This window comes from Lepidochelys olivacea (assembly GCF_965140295.1).
Source record: "Lepidochelys olivacea isolate rLepOli2 genome assembly, chromosome: 1".
Classification (NCBI taxonomy): domain Eukaryota; kingdom Metazoa; phylum Chordata; order Testudines; family Cheloniidae; genus Lepidochelys; species Lepidochelys olivacea.
In genome coordinates, this window is record NC_140411.1 from 267401117 (window position 1) to 267422901 (window position 21785).

The following is a 21785-nucleotide window of genomic DNA, read 5'->3' on the forward strand; positions in this document are numbered from 1 at the left end:
CTGGAATACTTCAAGGTTTTAAGAGTTCTAATAAATTTACTTCTATAATAGCAAAAAAAATTGTTAATGCAACATTAAGGCTGAGATTTTAATCATTTCACGATACTGAGCAATCATGTTACGAAAGTTCCTTTTGTATCCATGTGGAAGGAGAGTTAAGATTTCATGTTCAGTTAACTTTAAAACAATTGAACAGATTTTTCACTAAACTGTCTACAAAATCACTTCTGAGCTGACCTAAAGCATGAGAAACTTCAGCCCAATGTAACCATCCTGCATATTTCAAAAACTAAAAGCCAGAGGCCCTGTCATGGACATCGCATGGACATTGAGATTCATGGCAATTTTCTTATGAACAGGTTTGCGTGTAGTGGCCTTGGTCAAAATTTGGGGAACCCAGATGAAAAGCAGAATCAGGAGCCTGGCCTCTTCTGTTCTGTATTAGTGTACATGATATCCTACAAAACTTTCATGTCATTCATTTATTTTACCTCACATAACTATTGTTTTCTTTAAAATGGTGTGTACCTTTATAATCTACTTTGTAACTAGATGAATATATTTTTCTATTGCAGTTTATCATTCCCTCGGAAAAGAAACCTGAAATCCATAAAGATCAGCCACGTGCAATTTCTATTCAGAGTTCTGAAATGATTGCTACAAACACAAGGCACTCGCCAAACTGTAGACACTCTGACCTGGAAGCCTTGTTCCAGAACTTCAAAGACTGTGAATTTTTCAGTAGAACTTTCACCAACTTTCCCAAATCTCATGACAATTTTAATCTTCTACACCCAATTTTCCAGAGACATGCTCATGAACAAGATACTAAGATGCATGACGTTTATAAAGGTTATATCACCCCAAAGCTAAATAAATATGCACTAAAAACATCTGCTGCCACTGATGTCTGGGCTTTGCATTTTTCCCAATTTTGGATAGATTATGAAGGAATGAAAAGTGGGAAAGGCCGACCAATAAGTTTTGTGGATTCATTCCCACTCTCCCTTTGGGTTTGCCAGCCAATGAGATTTGCACAGTCACAAAAGGAACTCTTTTCTTATGATCAAACACCTTTTAACATTCCAAGAAGTGACTCTAGTGACCTAGCTAATAGACTTCAGCGCAAAAAACTTTTGAGGGAATATTATAGCACTGAGACAGAGCCCTTGACCAATGGCATTCAAAAGCTTCATCCTTCAGACAGCACTTCAGGAGTTCTGTCTGCAAGTTCTTCCTCTGATGCAGATGTACATGTCCTTATTCATATTCAAAAACATGTGAGCATGCAAATCAATCATTACCAGTTCCATTTCTTATTGTTGCTCCATGACTCCCTTGTATTGCTCCTCGAAAACCTAAGGAAAGATGTCGAAGCAGTGACAGGCAAACCTGCACAGCAAACAGATGTCTGCATTGGGATCTTACTTGAAAGTGCAGAAATAGCTCTGTTGCTCCATCCAGTGGCTCAAGCAAAACCCTGCAAGTCTCCAGTTTTGGAAGAAGAAAGTCTCATGGCAGAAGATCTTTCACCTTTGGAAAATGAGGAAACTCTTGTATCAGAGAGTAAACTAATAACTAATGATATAACACAGACTGATAGTGTGGATATTAATTATGTAACTGAGTCCGTGAGCTCTGAGGTTAACAAAGTCATTTTGATGGACCCCCTTCTTTTTAAATCAGGTAGTGATACGGATTTTCAGAAGGGAATATCGTTTTCAGATGATACATCGGATACGTGTTTGGGGAAAACACATGAAGATGACTGTAGTGGACTTTTTAGTAGGAGTGATTCAGAAGAAGTTTGTGTGGCGCTAAGTGACAAAAGTAGCTTGTATTCTAGGGATTTGGTGAATGTTTTAAATAACAGAGAAGATTCTATTGAGTTATTCATTGATAAAGAGAATGACAAAAATATTTTTTCAAATAAGTTAACTGATCAGAAAAATGGAACTGAAGGCTCTCCTGTTAAAGTGACAGACTTAGAACCAGAAACAGCCTTACAATCTGAAGAGCTTGAACTCAACAAAGAAAAAGTGTCTACAGTTAGAATGCTTGCAACCCAGTCTACATTAAGGTATAAAAGATTTTATATTTTCATTAGTGAGGTCACTCTTTATGTCCCAGGAAAAGTTAGTTGATAGTGCAAGTCAAATAAAATTAATAATTGCCATAGATCAGGGATTGGCCATGTAAAGAGGGCTCAGCCTTCTTTGGGGCGGCGGGGAGCCACACCAGCTCACTACACACAGTTGATGTTTGGGGAAATTAGTCCAGCTGCGGGAGTCTCCCTCGGCGGCCCTTGCAGCAACTGAAATAAGCACCGTAAGCCCTCAGGGCGGGGCAACAGTGAGTCAGGTGCTCAGGCCCTCAAACAGGGGCTGAGCGGTAGCAAACTATAGCAATAAGCCCAGGCCCCCAAAGGACCTGGAAGAGGGGGAGACTGCCACCCAAGAGTTGGGTGGCAGGGGGGACGCAGGCCCTCCCACTCCACTGCATCCCAGCCCAGGGCCCTAGCTGTGGCAGAAGACCTGCTGCTGTGTCAGTGGGGATCCTGGCCGCAACACATTGTCATGGGCTCTGGCAGTGCTACAGCCAGACTAGGGCTGGCTGCCCCCGGGCTACTTCCTGACTCCCCCTATTGTGGTACCTGGGTCCAGGTGGTGTCCTCTGGGGCGTCCATCACCATGGGTCCTCCGGGTAGCGGGTGCAGGGCAGGCCTGGCAACTCCCCCGGGTAATGGGTGCAGGGCAAGTCAGGCCAGTCCTTGGGCTGCTGCGGCTTCCCAGTCACAGGCTAGGCTGGAGGCATCTGGCCTCCCTGGCGTCTGGCACTCCAGTGACCTCTGAGGGTCTAGCTCTGCCCACTCCAGCACGCGGATGGGCTCATCCCTCTCTGAGGTGGCAGGGAGCCACACCGCCTCTCTACAGGCAGCCTTTGGCACATAGTCCACCAGGGAAAGCTGCTGGCGGGTCAGGACAGTCTCTTTATCTGCAGCGTCCGCAGGTTCGGTCGATTGCAGCTCCCACTGGCCACGGTTTGCCGCTCCAGGCCAATGGGAGCTGCAGGAAGCGGCAGCTGGCGGTTCTGCCAATGGCAGCTCCCACTGTCCACAGTTCGCCACTCCAGGCCAAAGGGGGCTGCGGGAAGCGGCGTGGGCCGAGGGATGTGCTGGTCACCACTTCCCGCAGCCCACACTGGCCTGGAGCGGCGAACTGCGGCCAGTGGGAGCTGCCATCGGCTCAACCTGCGGATGCTGCAGGTAAACAAACCATCCTGGCCTGCCATTGGCTTTCCCTGATGGGCCGTGTGCCAAAGAACTGAGAATTTAGTAGTTCAAAACAGATATCGTTTTAAGCATTAATAAATTCTGAAGATATGCAGTGACAGCGGAATCCCGCAATAAATTAGGGTTAGAAATTGAACATTCTGTTAACTAAACATTTGTTTACAGAATACTGTATTTTCATATTCTTGAATAAATAGTTGTGAAAAGTCAAAATAATTGACACATGTCTACAATGTAATTTACAGACTGCGGTGAATGAATGCTCTACTTTGTTTACCTCTATTTTTTCCCCCTAAGGATTACAGAATTATTTTATATTGCATACCAATGTTTCTTTCATTTTGTTCCTGTGTTGGAGGATTTTGATTTTCTTTTCTAGAATTCCTTTCATTTTAAGTAATAATTTCCTAATATCTTTATATTAAAAAGTGGAAAGCCTAAGGAACGCTGCCAGTCCAACCTCCCTGCATTCTCTGTTTCTTATAAGAACATGAAGAGAAGTCCATCACAAGTCTCTTTGGATACCATTTCTATTGATAGTATGATGTTAGAAGAACATTTGCTAGAGAGTGATGGAAGTGACAGCCAAAGCTTTATGGAGAAAGGTAAACAAATTTAACAAAATAATTACATACAATACATGAAAGTATTATCTAATAGTGTGCTAACAGGATATAGTGGGCTAAATCCTGTTTGGTTTACTCAAGCAGTTCTATTTACTACACCAGTTGGTGGCACAAAATATTTTCCTACTTAGATGAAAGATATAATTTAAAAATAAACTGACAATTGACTCAGTTATTACCTCTTTCCAGGGTGGTGGGTGTGGGATATTTTTTTTTTTTTTTTTTGGAGGAGGGAACCAAATTATAGTGCTGTTGTAGGACCAGGAATTCCTTGGAACTACTCCTGTTAGTGGACTGTAGGCCAGCAGTATATGTTTGCAGGATTGGACTCTAAATTATGGTGTTGTTTTACTATCGCAAACGTGTATCAAGATTTTTGGTTTTAAAAATGTGGGGATGGGTAAGTGGTTTTCTTTGGCATTAACACCAGCAATGCTAGTAACCAGACAGACAGATTTGACTCTCTCCTCATGGTGCAGTTTGTATTTATTGGCTGGATTCTGCTATCAGCTGTATGTCCAACTTCTGATTATTTCAGTGGGAGCCATTTGTGGGTATCTGAGGGATAAATTTGGCCTGATGTTGAATATCTGTTAGTTTTAGATAATCTGTAGTACTGTGGGGTTATGTAAATTATGATGAGCTTCTAAGAGAAGGCCGATGAAATAATTTAGTTAAAAAGTAATACGTACAGTAGCAAGACTCTAAAAAAGTCAGTTTCCTCTGTACTCCTATCTTACATCTGAATAGAAAAGTATTCTCAGCCCATATGTTCTTAATAAAATAAAGCTTTAACAAAAGAAAATAATATAGCCTGACTGAGTATTTCTATAAACAGAAGAACTGTAGTCACTTACACTGAAGGCTTTGAAAATGTATCTGTACATATTCAGCAGATCAGTAACTTTTGGAGGACTTCAACAAACTTCTCACAGGGTGAAATTCACTTCCATTGTGGAAGACAAGAGCAGGGCCCTTCTAATTTCTCTAAAAGTGTGTGAAATTGCCACATAGGGTGCTTGTACATCCCCTCTGCACTGTGAAAGATCTCTATCCTAGCCCATTTATACTGGCATGGAAGCCACAATGAATTGGCTGCGTTAGACAGGAAAGGGGTCACATGTTCATGTGGATCCAGTACCCAGTGTAAAAGACATGGAAGAGCTATAGGTGCTATTCCACCCTACAGGCTGGAATAGCAAGGACTCCACACCATGGCTGCATGGGTTGAAGGGGTGGATTTCATCTCACTAATTGCTCCACCATCATACAGTCTGAATACTTGGACTCTGTGTAGATGGAAAGGAGTACTTGTGCCACCTTAGAGACTAACAAATTTATTTGAGCATAAGCTTTCACAAAAGCTATGCTCAAATAAATTTGTTAGTCTCTAAGGTGCCTCAAGTACTCCTTTTCTTTTTGCGGATACAGACTAACACGGCTGCTACTCTGAAACCTGTGTAGATGGAGTGGATTTCACTCAAAGAGAATATTTTGTGTGAGAGAGATTAGGTGTGTGTATAGATAGATAGATAGATCAATAAGAATATAGACAAATAAAGAAATTTCCTTTTGTGTTGCCATTGCTAACAATCTGTTTGCCACATGAACTTAGTAACATGACAAAAATCAATATGCCTATTATTTGACTAATTTATTTTAGTTTTGTTTATTAATAATTATCCAAATAAAAACTTTTATAAAATATATAAATATTAAGATTATACATAGTATCTTAATATTAATGCATGAACAATTCAGATTATATTATATTGACCTTTCATATTTTTCTGATGATATGCATATGGAAGCTATCACAGGCATGAATTACCAAAGGCCAGCAGAAAGTGTGCAAGATGAAGTTACAGGAGTTGACAATTATGGTGGGTCATCTCCAGATGCCATCAGTGCAGCTTCAGAGAGTGCCCAGGAGACTAATGAAGAAATGGTAATGTTACTGAAATTCATTAAAGGAGCAGGTTTAGTAACTTAAACAGTAACTGACATTAAAGTGTTGCTGAAATAATTGTTTTTTCTTTTAAAGGTGACTTGAAAATAGTTTTAAAAATTCATTAGCTATGTAGATTTATAGTCTGAATGCTCCAATAACAAGTAAGAGTGAATTTAAACACATAATTGATTTTAGATTTATCTTCTTTTAGGGTCTTTGAAGTTGAAGATTAACTACTTCTGTTCCAAGTAATGCTCAGTATGTACTATACTAGTGGCATTACACCCACTTTGGAGACCCGGAGTATGGAGATGTCCTCTTGAAAGGTCAGTTAAGTGGCTTTTTTCTTTTTTTATATATGGCATGGTTTTGTGAATTTTTGTTAATAATATATATATATAACCCAAAGTGTAGAACATATTTACTGTAATCTTTGTGTCACCATGCCCTGTAGTTTAAAAAAAAAAAAGCCACTTTTCTAACCATCTCCCCTCCCAAGGCAATCTCCATGCACTAATAGAGTTCCATGGTGGTTGCATCTCCTCTTTCTATTTAGCTGTCCATTTATAACATGCTCATCACTGTGGTTATCTGAGTTTCTTGCATAGTAACTTATTAGCATAATTCAGCATAGTAATCTGAGGGTACAGGGCACCTAAAAAAAGAAAAACATACTTTTGAAATCAGTTTTGTGCAGACTTCCCTCCTACGCTCCCTATGGAGACATTCAGCGTATAACTCTACATTTGCTGAGTTTTTAAAAAACACTTATAAATTACCTTTTTAAAGAAAACCTTACTTAACAAATGATTAGATATATACACTTAGGAGTAAGTATCCTTTGGGGTCAGTTTTCAATAATAATCTCTACATTTGTGCATGTAAATAATAAAGAATGTGTGAAAACAGAATCTGTGTGTGCAAATTAAGTGTGTGCAAATTCCATTTTAACTTGTAGTTTTCTATTTGTAGAAGATGAGTTGAGGCTCCTTAGAAAACTTGGCCTGTAATAATAAAAATAATTAGTAAATATTTCAAAAAGTGGCACCAAGACTTGAAGTTTTGAAGCTGTTGATTATATTTGTTGCCTGACAATAAGGTATTAAAATTTAATAAAATAAGAGGAAAGGGCACACTAGAAGAAGCACAATGCATTGCTGTGCAGTGTCAGCGTTTGGGACTCTAACTAGCGTTCCTCTCTCGGGCTTTGATTCAGTATTTGAATGGTGTCAGCTACTCACATGCTTAATATAAGGCACATGCTTACGGTACTATAGGTATGACTAAGGCAACGTATTCATTGTCATGGGGGAACCATCTCATGTTGTTGTGACCCTTCTGGTTATTTCCGAATCAGTATTGATGGGTTGCAGGGGGGAATAGCATCTGCTTTTCATTGTGCATCAACTAGTTTATTATAGGGTGGAAGGTGAGGAAATAAGAAGAGAAAAATAACTGTTCTTTGGGTCTCTGAGTACCTCTCTGGTGAGTGGGAAAAAGTGGGTGAATAAGGAGCTTCAATTCCAAAATGTTTGATTGAATTGCATTGATACAAGTTTCCTTTTGTAATATTTGAATGTAAGCTTGTTGCATTGTTTTTATTTGCACACTAATAATTTAAAGTTGTAATTTTAAAAAATTTAATTTATAATCGCAGTTGTATCTTAACTTGTTGATAGATGTCTGTTGTGGTTTTTAAAATCTTTGGCGTTAATGGTGAAATTGACATCAAAGGTGAAGACACAGAAGTATGCCTTCAGGTGAATCAGGTGATACCAAGCCAGTTGGGCAATATCAGTGTTCGACATTATCTTTGCAACAGAACTGTGGGTAAGAAATAAGAGATTTCAATTCTACTCTCACTATTGAATTTGAGTTGAAAAAACATTTGTTTCTACTGTGAAAGAGTTATTGGAAGTTTTATGGTTGTCTTCCCTCTAATACATAATCATATAAAAATATCTGTATTAGTCTCAAACTTAAAATACCAAAAAAGCCTTGTGATTCTATTAATGTTAGAATACCTGTTATCAATCAGTTTAGAATCACTGTTCCAATTATCTTCTTTCCTAATTATCAAGCAATGAGTGGGAGGGAAATAAAAATAGAACTACTCAGGATGGTGAGTAAAAAACAAAACAAAAACCAAATGAATTACATTGAATTCTGCTGATTCACATCTTATCAAATATCCTGCATTAGATTGTTGATATTTTATAAAGTTGTAACTTCATTATTATCACTCTCTAACTTTTTTTAATTTGAATATTTCTTGGTCTGGTGAGCCTTCAATGAGAGCAGATCATTCTTTACTTCAAAATAACTTTAAAAATTCGAGTCTAAGGAAATACATCTCAACACCAACACTTCATGTTAAAGTTAAATTTCTTATTTAAGGAAAGCTACTATCTAGCCCTGTACCCGGAGGGGTGAGGTGGAATTATATGATTTTTTTAAAAGCTTGATAAGATTCTAATGCTTAAATGCTGCAGCTGTGAATGATTATTATAGTAGTGCATTGCCAATTAACAGCACATTAATCATGCTTTTGCAATGATATGTCCACCTGGTCCAGAATCACTTTTGCAGTATGTCCAAATATGTCTACGTCTGGAGCTCTACGCATCAAAATAAATAGAACTGTGTCGTGGTACGTGTCTCTTGAATGTATCATGCGATCATCATTTGTACCTTATTTCAATTAAATTAATTGCCTCTGTCCATAAATCAGATGCACAATTCCATAGAGATCTGTGGAGTTCTGTGGAGCATGGCTTCCCTTCTTTAGAGGCATCCCAGGGTACATTGCAATGAAGGAAAATCCCACGGAGGTCAGGATGTGTATGAGGCTAAAAGCAACGTAGTAGAATGAGCTGGAAGACACTTAGAAAGTTACTTTCTTGGCTAATGCATAGCCAAGTATATTTGGGGAGGATAAGGGATAGCATAGGGAAAGAAATGAAAATAGAAATAGGAAAGAAATTATAATCCAAAATCTGGTTCCTGGTTAGTCATACTTCAATGAATTTAAATTAAATCCACCTTTAACTGTTTCCCATTTCCCAGTCTGAAATTGTTGGAATGCCTAGAGAACTGGAGAGGTTTAATTGAAAACATCTAAATTAATATTTAAAAATAATCCCTCTGTTGTGAAAGGGATAAATTTGAAGTAAGGGCCAGAATCTCAGCATAGTTCAAGTGACTTCACTTGAGTCAGCATACTTCAGTTGACTACCATCTGAGCATCTGGCCCAGTAAGTCTACTCTTTCGTCAGGATACTCAATGTGAATAGTGTAGTACAACTTAAAAATATTTGAGTGCAAGCCTTACAAATTATTGCTTTGTAACAATCAGCCAGTAAATTGATTTAAAAGGATTTTAACTATTCTTTTTGGTACTGATTATTTCTAGTGTGTTAAACCTGAAGAGATAAGAAGTAGAGAAAAGATCTATTTCTTTTGCACAGCAAATGGATAAATATGGAAACTTTATCTAATATTTCTGACCATCTTCCTCTTCTAGAAATTCCCGATTCAGTGTGTCAGTTGCCCTCTACTGGGTAGAGATAATGAGACTAATAATCAGAGACTGCTGCTGTACTTTATTAGTACACACTCCTGTTCCCTTTGAAGTAATGGGAGCAGCATCTGGCCCTTTATTCCAGCTATTAAATTGTGGTTTCAGTTTCCTCAGTTCCAGTTACTTTCTTTATACACGTTAAGGCTTTGATTCAGGGAAATATCCCTTCTTCAAGTGGTTGCACACTTGTATTTCACTCAGGTTTATGCATGCCCAGCACCGGAGCCAGAGAGTTTTCTGTAGCAGTACCTGTTGGGGTGGCGCACACGCCTTGCACATCCTTGTGGCCTCTCCTGAGGCTATATAAGGGCTCTACTGCTCTGACCCCCTTCAGTTCCTTCTCACCACCCGTGGCCTGAGTCAGAACTACCTGTGAGGTTTACTTCACATTTTTTTTCTTTTGACGCCTCATAAGCTTGTGGTGGCAGTATAGCAATAATGCTTGTGCTAGAACTGTGTCAGCGAATTCAGCTTTCTGCTTTTCCTGTAAATAGTTAGTACCCGGTAGTTAGGGTTCCTTTATTGTTTTAACTTGTTTTAATTAGTTTTGAATTAGTTTTTGGTGTGATGCAGCACTCACCGAGCTTTAAGCACTGCTTGCCTTGAGAGGTGTCTATTCACAATAATGACCCCTCCATGCTCTGCCTTTTGTGCCTCAGTAAGGAACATATTAAAGAGAGGCGCAGTATTTGCCATTCTTTTCAAAAACAGAACACAGATATCCAAAAATCTAGGCCTCAAGCATCACTTTATGAAGCAAGCACTGAAACCTGCCTCAGAGTCAGGGCCTTCAACTGCACACCCTGTCTCTTGCATGTAATCTGTTATGGAGGCTGCAGTGATCTCTGACAGATCCCTGGACTCAGACTCTTCTCCTTGGAGAAAGAGAGGTCAGTTGTCTTCAGGGCTTCCCTGAAAGAGGACCCATAAAACATATTGGAGCCCCTCCAGATTGAAGAAATGTGGTTGTGGTTCTTCTTTGAAGGAGGACTGGAGACATTGCCGGGACTCCTTGGGTACTCATGTACAAATGGGCCATCAACCTGTGTCTCCCCAGCACTTCAGCGGGAAGGTATTGGTACTGTACCATCAACTCGGGTACTGGCTGTGGGATAGCTCTTGAGTCCAGTACAAAAGACACAGTTCTAGCACCAGCATTATTGGTGGCACCATCACCACAAGTTTATGGGGCATCAAAAGTCTGTCTCTTTCTCTCTCTCATGGATTCTTCCTGTGGTACAGGAGTCTTTTGAAGTGAAGGCATCTCCTGCAGCTCCCAGTCCATCTGGATCTTTGGCTCCAGTACAGAGATTTAGTGGTATCAGTGCCGGTATCAGCCAAGAAACATGACAAAGACTCAATCCTGGCATTGTCTTCGGCACCGATGCATATTGCGTTGGTATCAATGCAATCTTCATCTTTGGCATCAGCCCTCAATCAACAAGTCACCTACTTCCATGTATAAGTGTTGCTAAGTGACCAGATTCTGAGATTTGTAGTGGCAGGTCAACATTATCAATACACAGTACTTCCTTTTGTCCTGTCCTCAGCCCCACACATATTGATCAAGTGCATGGCAGTGGTGGTGGCGTACTGAAGGAGAAAGGGGATATGTGTCTTCCCTTACCTAGATGATGTGTTAGTGTAAGGCAGATCCAAGCACCAGGTTCTCTGCCGTGTCCAGCTTATCTATCTTCTCCATCATCTGAGACTCACACTGAACAAGAGAAAGTCCATGTTAATTCCCACACAAAAAATCAAGTTAATTAGGCCCACTCAATTCTACATATCTGATGGCTTTTCTCCCACAGGACAGGTTCAGACTGTTTGCCAGTTATGCACCTCTCTCTAGTTATACCCCACCACCACAATCCAGGAATGTCTACTGTTACTAGGCCACATGGCCTCATATACTTAAGTGACCCTGCATGCCAGGCTATGCGTGTGCATCCTTCAGGGGTGGCTGAAGTTAGTCCATTGACTGAACAGACACCGGTTGTACAAGTTGATCCAGGTTCCTCCTGCGTTCCCAATAATGGTGGATGGATAAGAAAAACATATGCAGAGGTGTGGTATTTGCTTGCCACCTCCTGATCAAGACAGTCATTACCAATGCCTCTCTGATAGGGTGAGGTGCTTTCATAGGTGGGTGTAGAACCCAAGCTTTGTGGCTGGAGCAAGTAGCAGCTCTTCATTTCGATGTCCTCAAGCTTCGAGAATTCACAATGCTTGCTGTGCTTTTCTCCCTCTCATCAAGGGCTCATCGGTCCCGATACTCACGAACAATTCAACTGCAGTGTACTGTCTGCACAGACCCGGAGGGGCATGATCTGAACAGCTTTGTGAAGAAGTGAAGAAATTCTGGCACTTTTGCATCAGGGAAGATATTGCTCCCATTGCTGCTCACTTACCTGGCTCCCGGAATCAATTGGCTGACCATCTCAACAGGACATTCTCCTGGAATCACAAATGCTCCCTCAAGAACAGTGGGCTGAGGACCGTCTTCAAAACTTGGGGTATTTATCAGTTGACCCGTTCACAATGAAAGACAATAAGGAGTGCCATCAATTTTTCCCTCAAGTGTGTGAGCTTCGGGCTCTAATGGCAGGCCCTCCATGTGTGTTGTTTTCCAAGATAAAGAGCCTTGAGGCCTCATTCTAAATTTTTAACCAAAGTAGTTCCAGCGTTCCATCTCAACAAACAATATACTTACCTGTTGTTTTTTTTTTTCCTGAAGCTGCACTCAAGTAGTGATGAAGAGTGACTTTATACTTTGGACATAAGTTGAGCACTGGCCTATTATCTGGACAGAACCAATCCTTTTAGGTAATCTCCTTGGCTCTGTGTCTCATTTGCTGACAGTAGGAAAGGTAAGGCAGTTTCAGCACAGACAGTTTCCACATGTATTACTTCCGTGACGGCATATGGGGTAGCATTAAACACCCCTTTCTGAAGAGACTGTTAGCCTGAACCCTCATTGAATGGGCCATCTCAGCAGCCCTGCAGATGTCGATCATGGGGCTGGGCCTAAGAAGTACTACCATTTGGTCCCTCTGTGCATACTTTCATGCATCATTATACCATCATGACTGCTTCAAGATCTGATGCAAATTTGGGAGAGCAATTTTGCCATCACTATTTAAGTAGACTCCAAGCCCCACCTCCTAATAGTACTGCTTGTGAGTCATCTGAGTGAAATACATGTTTGCAACCACTTGAAGATGAAAAAACGATCACTTACCTTTATTGTGACGGTTCTTTAAGATGTGGTTTGCATGTGTATTTCACAACTGCCCATCTCAAAGAACAAGAGTTGCAATACAGGTAAGTAATCATTTTGTTCAGGAGAGCACTTAGTTAAATGTGTTAAGTACTCTCCTGAACATGGATAGACTTAAGTGTTTTCCTGAATCATAGTCTTAAGTAATTTATTTAAAACCAAACCAAACCCCAAAAAAGCTTGTGAAGGGCTTGGTTTTGTATTTACTGTGCATAGAGATCTCCCATTGAAGATGACGAATTTTGCATGCAGAAAGAATGCAGGATCCTTATATATACATGTATACTGTTATGTCTATTACAAGCTACTTGTATGTACTGTTTGTTGCTCCTTGTACTACTTTTAAATTATGAATTAAGAGATGAGAAAAAAGGTGATAGAAAATTGCTCACAATACATTATGTGTATGCACTATTATAATTCTGATTTATCTCAAGTATGGGGTTTTTTGAATAAAAGAGTGAAATTGGTTAATTTGTTGGAAAACTAGTTATGTTTCTACTCCTCTCTTGTGATTATGTAACTACAATGCAGGTAGAAATGATTGCATAATGATTGCTTATTGGAGTGCCTTTTATGTGCTCTAAAATTTTAATCCTAATTTTGTTTTCTTCTACACTAGGTTCAGATCATAAATCTGTGGCTGGACCAATTAAGTCATCACCTGAAATTAATTTGAGATGGGAAAATGGGCCAAGTGCTGTAGTACACTCTCTGCTGGCTGTAAAAAATGGCTTTCTACAGTGTCACGTAGAGAATTTTAGTGCTGAATTCCTAACATCTTCCCTCACGAACATTCAGCATTTTCTAGAAGATGAAACTGTTGCAGCAGTAATGCCTATGAAGATTAAAGTTTCTAATACAAAGATTAATTTAAAAGTATGTTAACTAGGAGCCATTTTGCTTCTCTTAACTATTTAGACTGTATGTTCTTGTTTCTTTGCTGATAAATTAGTAATCTGGATATAGTTAACTTCAAAGAAACTCATATCTTATTCTTTAAAGTCTTAATTGGATATTTACGATTAGATAACACTAAAGCAATTTTAAAAATCCATGAACTGGGTTAGCTCAGTGGCTTGCCTAGAGATAAATTTGGTGCATGACCAAACTGGTTATAGGAATTAATGTTTTCTACTTTGTGTCTTTTTTTCCTTTACCATGTCATGGTCCCCAGAATAGCAGCAGCTGGGAATGTAACAGATAAGGTGTTCCAATTTCCCAGGGGTAGAATGAGCCTTTTGTAGCTTTGCAGTAACACCTGCTTTCCAGTCAAAATCAGCATTAACAGAGAAGTATGCTATAGGCTCATCAGCCCTCCTTCAAGGATAGTTGTGGTGATGAGAGCTTAGCATAGAAGGAGGAAAGAGGTTATAAGGACTAACTAGAGCCCAGATTTCATGTTCTACCCTATCTAGAAATAGTTACTAAATAATACAAGCCTTTGGCACTAGTGTGGCTTAAAATAGCAACATTAAGAGAACACTGCAGTGCAGTCTCCTAGTTTTTTCCCCTAGAACACTTAAAGCAGACAATGATTTCACTGAGGGGCAGCCAGAAAGGCTATTGTAAGTGTAAGGAAATTTATTTTTTAGAGATTTAGGGTTATAATATCACTGCTGCCAAAACCAAAAATTAAAACAACCTCAGACACAAATAGCCTTGGAAAATTTCAAAACAGTGAGAGATACAAGGGACTCAATTCCCAAATTTGGAACCCAAGATAAGGGAGTGCCTAATTCTACATTTAGAGCTCAAGCCTAAACTGTGCCACAGTCATGCTTAAATTTAAGCGCTGCTTTAAGTTGCACCAGCTGGGGCAGTCTCCATTCTGCCAGCTCAAGGAACCGGCACAGTTCTGATTCCCAACTTGTTCCAACAGCTCCTTGTATGCTGGCTTTACACTATCTGAAGATTGTCTGTGCTAGGGAAATTTTCAACTGCTTGCTTAGGCAATTTTAAAGTGCCATTTGCGCCACTGGAGCAGCACAAAGGGCACTTAGTGAAGGCTTTTGCAGCTCAAATGGTCACTTAAGCACCAAGTTGAGTGCCCAAATTCAGAAAGGAATGCTTTAATGTACATCCCCCTAATTTTGAAAACTGGGCTTCTGTATTTTCCTGGCAGGGGGGCAGGCTCAGGCAACGCTTTTTTGACAAAATAGTCAATTTTGTAGGTAAAGACTGTACATTAAGCTGATATTAATAAGAGGTTATGGGCAGTGAAGAATTCACTGTATGTGCATCCCTCACCAAGTCACCATGAAGTCAATCAATTCTTTACTTTGTGGCTGGATTGCCCATTTAGTGGGATATTTTCTTTGCACTGAAGTTGACACACTGTTTCCTGAGTGAGTTTTGAGGGTGGTTTTTTCATACCGCAGTCTTTGCTCTTTGAAAGAGCCATCACACTTTAACAATTTGTTTTTGTTATGTATTTGCTGATGCTGGTAATGCTTTTGATGTGTTTACTTTCTGCTGGCATTAGACACATGGCTCTGCTAGACAGGAACAGTGAACCGTAATTGAGGAGAAACCACCACAAGCAGTTTGTGAGGTTTCTTTTGTCTTTTTTTCTGCAGTGGTATCGCTGAGCTGTGATAGCTATCATCCCAATGTAAATTCTTTAAAAAAAAACCTTCCCCCAAAGTATGGTAGGTGCAGCCCTACTGTCTTTAAATAGTCCAAGGGACAATCAGATGAGAGATTATACAGCACTGGTTTCTTAACTCCATTTCTGGTGAGGGTTCCTGTACTAAAGAATGTCTTGCTTTGCTTTGTTCTCATTGAGGTATTCTAGTCAAACCATATATGCTGACTTCAGTGGGCTTTCATCAGACATAAATTTGGCTCTTTGTTTTTCTGTAGGTCATACTAATTTTAATAGCACTGAAGTTTTGTAGATATCGGATTAGAAAATTCTGTCTGAATGCACTTCTAATGAGAGGGGTTTGTGAGTTTCATTAAGTCTGTTCAAATATGTTTACCCGAAGTTTTTGATTAGCTGGTTTGATTTCCTACCATTGATAAAGAGAGACAACATTAAAAATCCTGTTTTTATTACTTTTATTCTGTAGGATGACAGCCCACGTGATAATCTCTCAGCTCCTGAACCAGCCCCTGTAACACTGCATATTGACCTACTTTTGTTAGAGAGGAATGACGATGGTTCTTTTTGCATCAGAGGTGTGTATTGATAGATTTTCCCCCAAATCTAAGATGTTAACAATTGAAAGTACATGCTGCTATATTTATGTAATGTTTCTACTTTGTGTGAACATTGTTTTGGACATGTAGCTAGTAATTAAAAGTGAGTTACCCCACAGAATTGCTAATTGCACTGTGACTATGTCTACGCTATGAGCTAGGGGTGTGATTCCTAGTTCTTGTACACGCACTTGTACTAGCTCAGAGCTAGTGTGAATATAAGAGGAATCACTCCTGTAGTTCATAGCGTAGATGTAGCCACAGTGGACATCATACATTAAAACTGAAACTTAAGTACAGTCTAGCCAGGGAAAACAATCCCCAATAGCAGTGTTTTGACTGTGGCCCTGGTCCTGCAAGTCAAACCAATGAATGCATAGTGGTTCATATCACTTCATAGCACATGTATTCGACTCCATATTCTTTCAGAGATGACTAAACACAATTTAATTGTCTAAATGTTGCAGAGAAGTGGTGACTTGTTATCTCAGCTATTTCTTATACATATATATTACAGGTAAATACATAATGAACACTAATTACTGTTACTTATTACTATTTATTTGCATTGCAGTAGCAACTAGAATCCACAGCCCCATTGTGCCAGATTCTGTACATATAATAAGGAAATAAGTTAAAGCATTGTATGACGGAATGCTGAACCAGCACTCTCATCACTGATTAACCTGTTACCCCGCTGGGAGGGGGTTGATTAAGGAGAGGAGTCTCTGATTACCAGATGAGTTTGGAGCTCGCATACTAATTAGCCCATTAACAAGAAGAGTGGATAAAAGAGCACAGGAAGGAAGTGGGAGATGGAGAGAAGCAGAAGAGAGAGGTTGGGCCTAACAAAATGGAGTTCTCTGGGAGGAGACACCTTGTCTCCCCCCTCCCTTTTGGAGAAAGGACAGTAAAACTGGATGACATTGTTAATACTGTGACTAATTGAATATAGAAGGTGGTAGAGTAAAACACTAAATAAACTTAACGGTGGTGTGTACATGAGGGAAGACCTCTGAGCGATCTGTGTGAAGCAAAGAGGACAGGAGCAGTAGATACCTTATCAGATGTAGTTCAAAACAAAAAAATTTTCTGTCTAGAACAAGTATCTGCTTGTGATTCTGTGTATTATGGAGGTACTAGAGCAGTTCCATAGGAAGGATTGCATTGACATTTGCATCTAAAACTGGGATTTAACCTCTTTGTTACATATGAAAAACATACCTGTGTGCATACACTCATTTGCGTACAAACACGTAATTTGTCTGGGTGTGTGGACATATGCAGTATGATTTGTGTGTATATAGTGTAACAACATGGCAATAAAGACTTCTACCACTTACCTTGCACAGATACTTAATGAATCCACCTATATAAAGTGAGGATAGCTTGCATATATTTTTGTGTTATACATCATCTGGTACATTAGAATTATGCTTCTTAGTCATCGTAGATGCTTCAAAACTGAAAACTGTGAGTGTTTGTTATTGTATGTGCAAATATACAATTCTAAGGTCTCTTTCAATCATTTGTATACTTCTCCCCATTGGGTAAAATTTATTTAAGTTATAAAGTTCTCGTATGTTTCCCTAATCCTTTGGTGTAGACACCTTAGGTGCAGTGGATGCCAAAGTGGAGTTCAAGTACCTTCAGCAATGAAGAGATATGTGTATCTGTATATATAGTCATGAACCCTGAAGTATGTTTTTTTAATACAATGGCAAATTCATGTAGTTTAGAGAGAAATGTTTATGAAGATTTAGATTATTAAAAAACTGCACCTCTCATTTTGCCCTGCCTGCAAGTACATTAAACACTCGAGTGTATCTTTAATCATGTTAAATAGAAGAAAGTTTCTTTAATGTTAAACTTGGAAATATATAAAATTGTCTTGTGTTAAGGATCTGGTTCAGAAGGCTTTTCACACCTTGTCTTCATATGTAAGTACAGGCCCCATCCTGACTGGAACCCTTGGGGTATGTCTACACTTCAGTTAAAACCCGCGGATGACTTGAGTTCATGGGACTTGGGCTGCAGGGCTGTATAATTGCAGTGTAGACACTCAGGCTGGAGCCCACGCTCTGGGACACCAGGAAGCAGGAGGATCTCAGAGTCTAGGCTCCAGCCCGAGCCTGATTGTCGACACCACAACTTTACAGCCCCGAAGCCCAAGCCCCATGAGCTCAAGTCAGCTGACACTGGCCAGCCGTGGGTGTTTAACTGCAGCCTAGACATACACTTAGGCACTATTGTAATACACATTTATTATTATTATTTTATTACTATTAACAGACAAAACTCCCATTGACTTCAGTGCAAGTTACATGCATATGACGATCCCAGTCTAAAATATTATTTAGATTTTTTTGAATAGTTAGTTTCCGTATGTTAACTAATCATTTAAAATAATTTTTCCATGATGATGATTTTGACATTGTTCATATTTACTATTTCTTTAAGCTGCCATATATATATATATATACACACACACAGGCACACCTTTTCTCTCCCTTCCAAGATGTATACCTTTTATTTTAATGTGATATTGACAAGAAGATGTAGGTATAGTTATACTTAATGTTAAAATTGTACTTGTTGGCCGTTTTAATTCAATATTAACAAGATTCAATAAAAATTAAACATTTCAAACTTCCTGCTGTGTCTCTATGAAACAGATAATCAAACACTAAGCAATGATGTGTTGAACTACAAGAAATCGAGTGCTACAGTGCAGCAAGTGAGTGGCGTTACCAGACACAAAATGCAGGATTATGTGTCTCAAGCCACACAGACTTCTCCAGAAATCCTCAGACCTTCTGCATCAAGATGGGCTACAGCTGACTTCCTCAGAGAGGAGGTAATGATAAACCTAAGTTAATTTTATTTTAGTTTTATTAAATTGCATTGTAGTAATAAGCAGTCAAAAGTGTTTAATTGTTACAGATTATATATTTTGACTGTTAGAATATCATTTTTCTTGAGAAACTTGTTTTTGTGTGAACATAGAAACAACAAGGCACAGACACCATACTATGGTTAAATGCAGAGGATGCAACTTTAAAACTATTGTCTAATTGGGGTACCCACCCCAAAATAGCCGGCAGAGTTGTTCCAGTGTGGATTTCAGCTGGTACCAATGTCCCGGGAATACCACAAATCTTAGGGGGAGTGTGAAGGCCATGCCCCCTCTATAGCCTCAAGCCTGCCCAGAGATTCATCCTTCACACCAGAGGTGGGAGGGTTAAAATGAGATTGAGCCACCAGCTGCATGAGACATAGAGGCATATTGCCTCACCATGCAATATGTGTGCCCAGGACTCGTACCCAAACAGCTCAGTCACACCTTTCCTAATCCAGCCACACCAGAACCTGCCAAAGTTGAAACTGTGATGTAAACTTTCCAAACCATACCTCCTGGCTGTTGGGTGGCAGGTGAGAACCCACTCAGCAGTTTGCCATATCGTAAAAGTCCCTTCTTAGACCCCAAAACTGGCAATCAGCCTAGCCCATGCATCACCAGAGATCCAGCTACTAGATTAAGGGTGGGACTGACACAAGGAGCTCACAGTGGTCACCTTGCCTTGGCAGCAAACTGTTGCATCAACCCCCGCTTCATGCTGCACTATCACCAAATGTGAGCTAATCACCTAGCTGCAGAACATGTCTCCACTGCATCCTACAGCATCAAAGCTGCCCCCCAGCTAGCCGGGTGAGCATCTGGGCCCAGCATTTGTAAATGTTACTCTGACAGGAGAAAGTTGCCCGTACACAGACTAATACCTTTCTCTTTCAATTTAATCCTTGCAGCTTATTGAAGAAAACGAATGTCTTAAACAGGAACTAGCCAAGGCTAAAATGGCTCTGGCTGAGGTCCACATGGAAAAAGACACTCTGCTTCATCGTATAAAGAGGATGACTATTGAACATCAACAGTAGTGGATAATGTGTTCCAAAAGATTGCACTGGAGTAAGAAGGGCTGTATTTAAATACTGTTTGTGAATTAGTGGAAGACAGTCTTTTGACAGGAGCATAGAACAACGTATTTGTGGAATAAATACTATTCTGAGAATTTACGAAAGATTAGGATTAGACATTGCAATTGTGTTTTTCTGTTTAGCCCTGTTTAAACTGCAGTGATGCAGGAAAAATCAGTTTTTACTGTACTTTACTAATTTTCCTAACAACAAGGATATGATCCTCTTAATTGTAATAATATCAGAGGAAATGTTATCTGGGGAACTGATCTGATAATGAGATAGCTCAAGGGGAAGGGAAGATGTTTACATGAGTAATTGAGTAAAATGTGTGTCATGCAGCATTGATATATGGTATCTTTATTCGCTAAGATTTAATGAGTTTACTTTTAACAAATATTTTAAAGGAGATTACATTTGCACTATAAACTGAATGGATCCCATTCTCTGGCCATTAAAACTTAATATAATTGGCCTCAAACTGGCCTAAAGTCAGTGTAACTAGCCCAGGCAGGATCACCAAGTTTAAGAGTAATCTTCCTGTGGCATAGAGACTTATACGGCTCTCTTCCACTGCTGGTATATTTGGGTAAAGGATTGGGACCTTAGGACAAGGATCATAGCATTGGATACCCCTGCCAGGCGAGTCTTTTGCTTTATTGTGGGTATTGCAGTCTGGTGTAATTCAGATCATCACTTAAACTGTTCTACCCTATGCAGAAGGACTTGTCGTGCACAGAGACAGCAACCAGATCAGGGGTCTGTGCAAGATGAGCTTTAGCCATCTTTACACACACCCCTGCCCCACATGCTGCATGGCTCAGCCACGCCCAATGTATTTAAATATGTAACTGTTCATTTGTTAAAACAAAAACTTACTAAGGTTCATAAATTGTATATTTCTGTGTTTGAAAGTAAACTTTAGAGAATTATTAATTACCCTGTTGAACTTGAGAAGTTACATGAAAATGTAATTATGCAGTTTAAACTGGGTGATTTGTACAAATTGAACTATAATTTTCAGCTAAAAGAACTGATACAAATGTATAAATAAAAAGCACAAAATACAGACTTTGAGTGTGCTTCTATCAATTTTAACAACAACAAACAAAAACATGTACATTCCTTTGAGACTTTGTTTTTGCTAGATGTAATTCACTGAATAATTTAATTAGTGACCTTGTTGCATCTGGCAACTGAAGACATTTTAATTGATACTACACTTTTTGTTTCTGCACCATAGGATATTTGAAGGAAGTTTTGTTTGCAGATATGCAAACAAATCTATCATAGTCTTTAATATCCCATGGTTTGACTTTGCATATTCAGACTACTGAACTGTTTTTAACTAAAGTTTAATGTAGGACATCTTGGAGTCACTGGAAACATCTGCTCAGTGTGCAGTGGCAGTCAAAAAAGCTAGCAGAATGTTCGGAACCCTTAGGAAAGGGATAGATAATAAGACAGCAAATATCGTAATGCCACTATATAAACCCATGGTATGCCCACACCTTGAATACTGCATGCACTTCTTGTCGCCCCATCTCAAAAAAGATATATGAGAATTGGAAAAGGTACAGAGAGAATGCAACAAAAATGATTAGGGGTATGGAACAGTTTCCAAAAGAGGAGAGATTAAAGACCAGGATTTTTTAGCTTAGAAAAGAGACGGTTGAGGGGGGATAAGATAGAGGTCTATCAAATTATGAAGGGTGTGGAGAAGGTGAATAAGGAAGTGTTATTTATCCTTTCACATAAACAAGAACCAGTGGTTACCCAATGAAATTAACAGGCAATGGGTTTAAAACAAACAAAAGGAAGTACTTCTTTACACAACTCACAGTCAAGCTGTGTGGAACTTGTTGCCAGGGGATGTT

At 39.5% G+C, this 21785-nt stretch overlaps 1 protein-coding gene across 3 annotated transcripts in view; it reads left to right on the forward strand.

Moving 5' to 3' along the window:
- The window catches only part of BLTP3B (bridge-like lipid transfer protein family member 3B), an 81612-nt gene extending 60635 nt beyond the window's left edge, over window positions 1–20977 (forward strand). For 2 of the 3 annotated variants that reach the window (XM_084641815.1, XM_084641816.1), the window contains 8 exons: window positions 576–2080; window positions 3722–3897; window positions 5730–5866; window positions 7549–7699; window positions 13352–13608; window positions 15804–15912; window positions 18609–18790; window positions 19741–20977. In XM_084641815.1, coding sequence (XP_084497941.1) covers window positions 576–2080; window positions 3722–3897; window positions 5730–5866; window positions 7549–7699; window positions 13352–13608; window positions 15804–15912; window positions 18609–18790; window positions 19741–19869 — 2646 coding nt within the window. In that variant the 3' untranslated portion in view covers window positions 19870–20977. Of the gene's footprint in view, window positions 1–575; window positions 2081–3721; window positions 3898–5729; window positions 5867–7548; window positions 7700–11706; window positions 11966–12186; window positions 12320–13351; window positions 13609–15803; window positions 15913–18608; window positions 18791–19740 lie in introns of those variants that run through there. The other variant, XR_014713406.1, reaches the window with a different exon arrangement.
- Window positions 20978–21785: the final 808 nt, after the last annotated feature.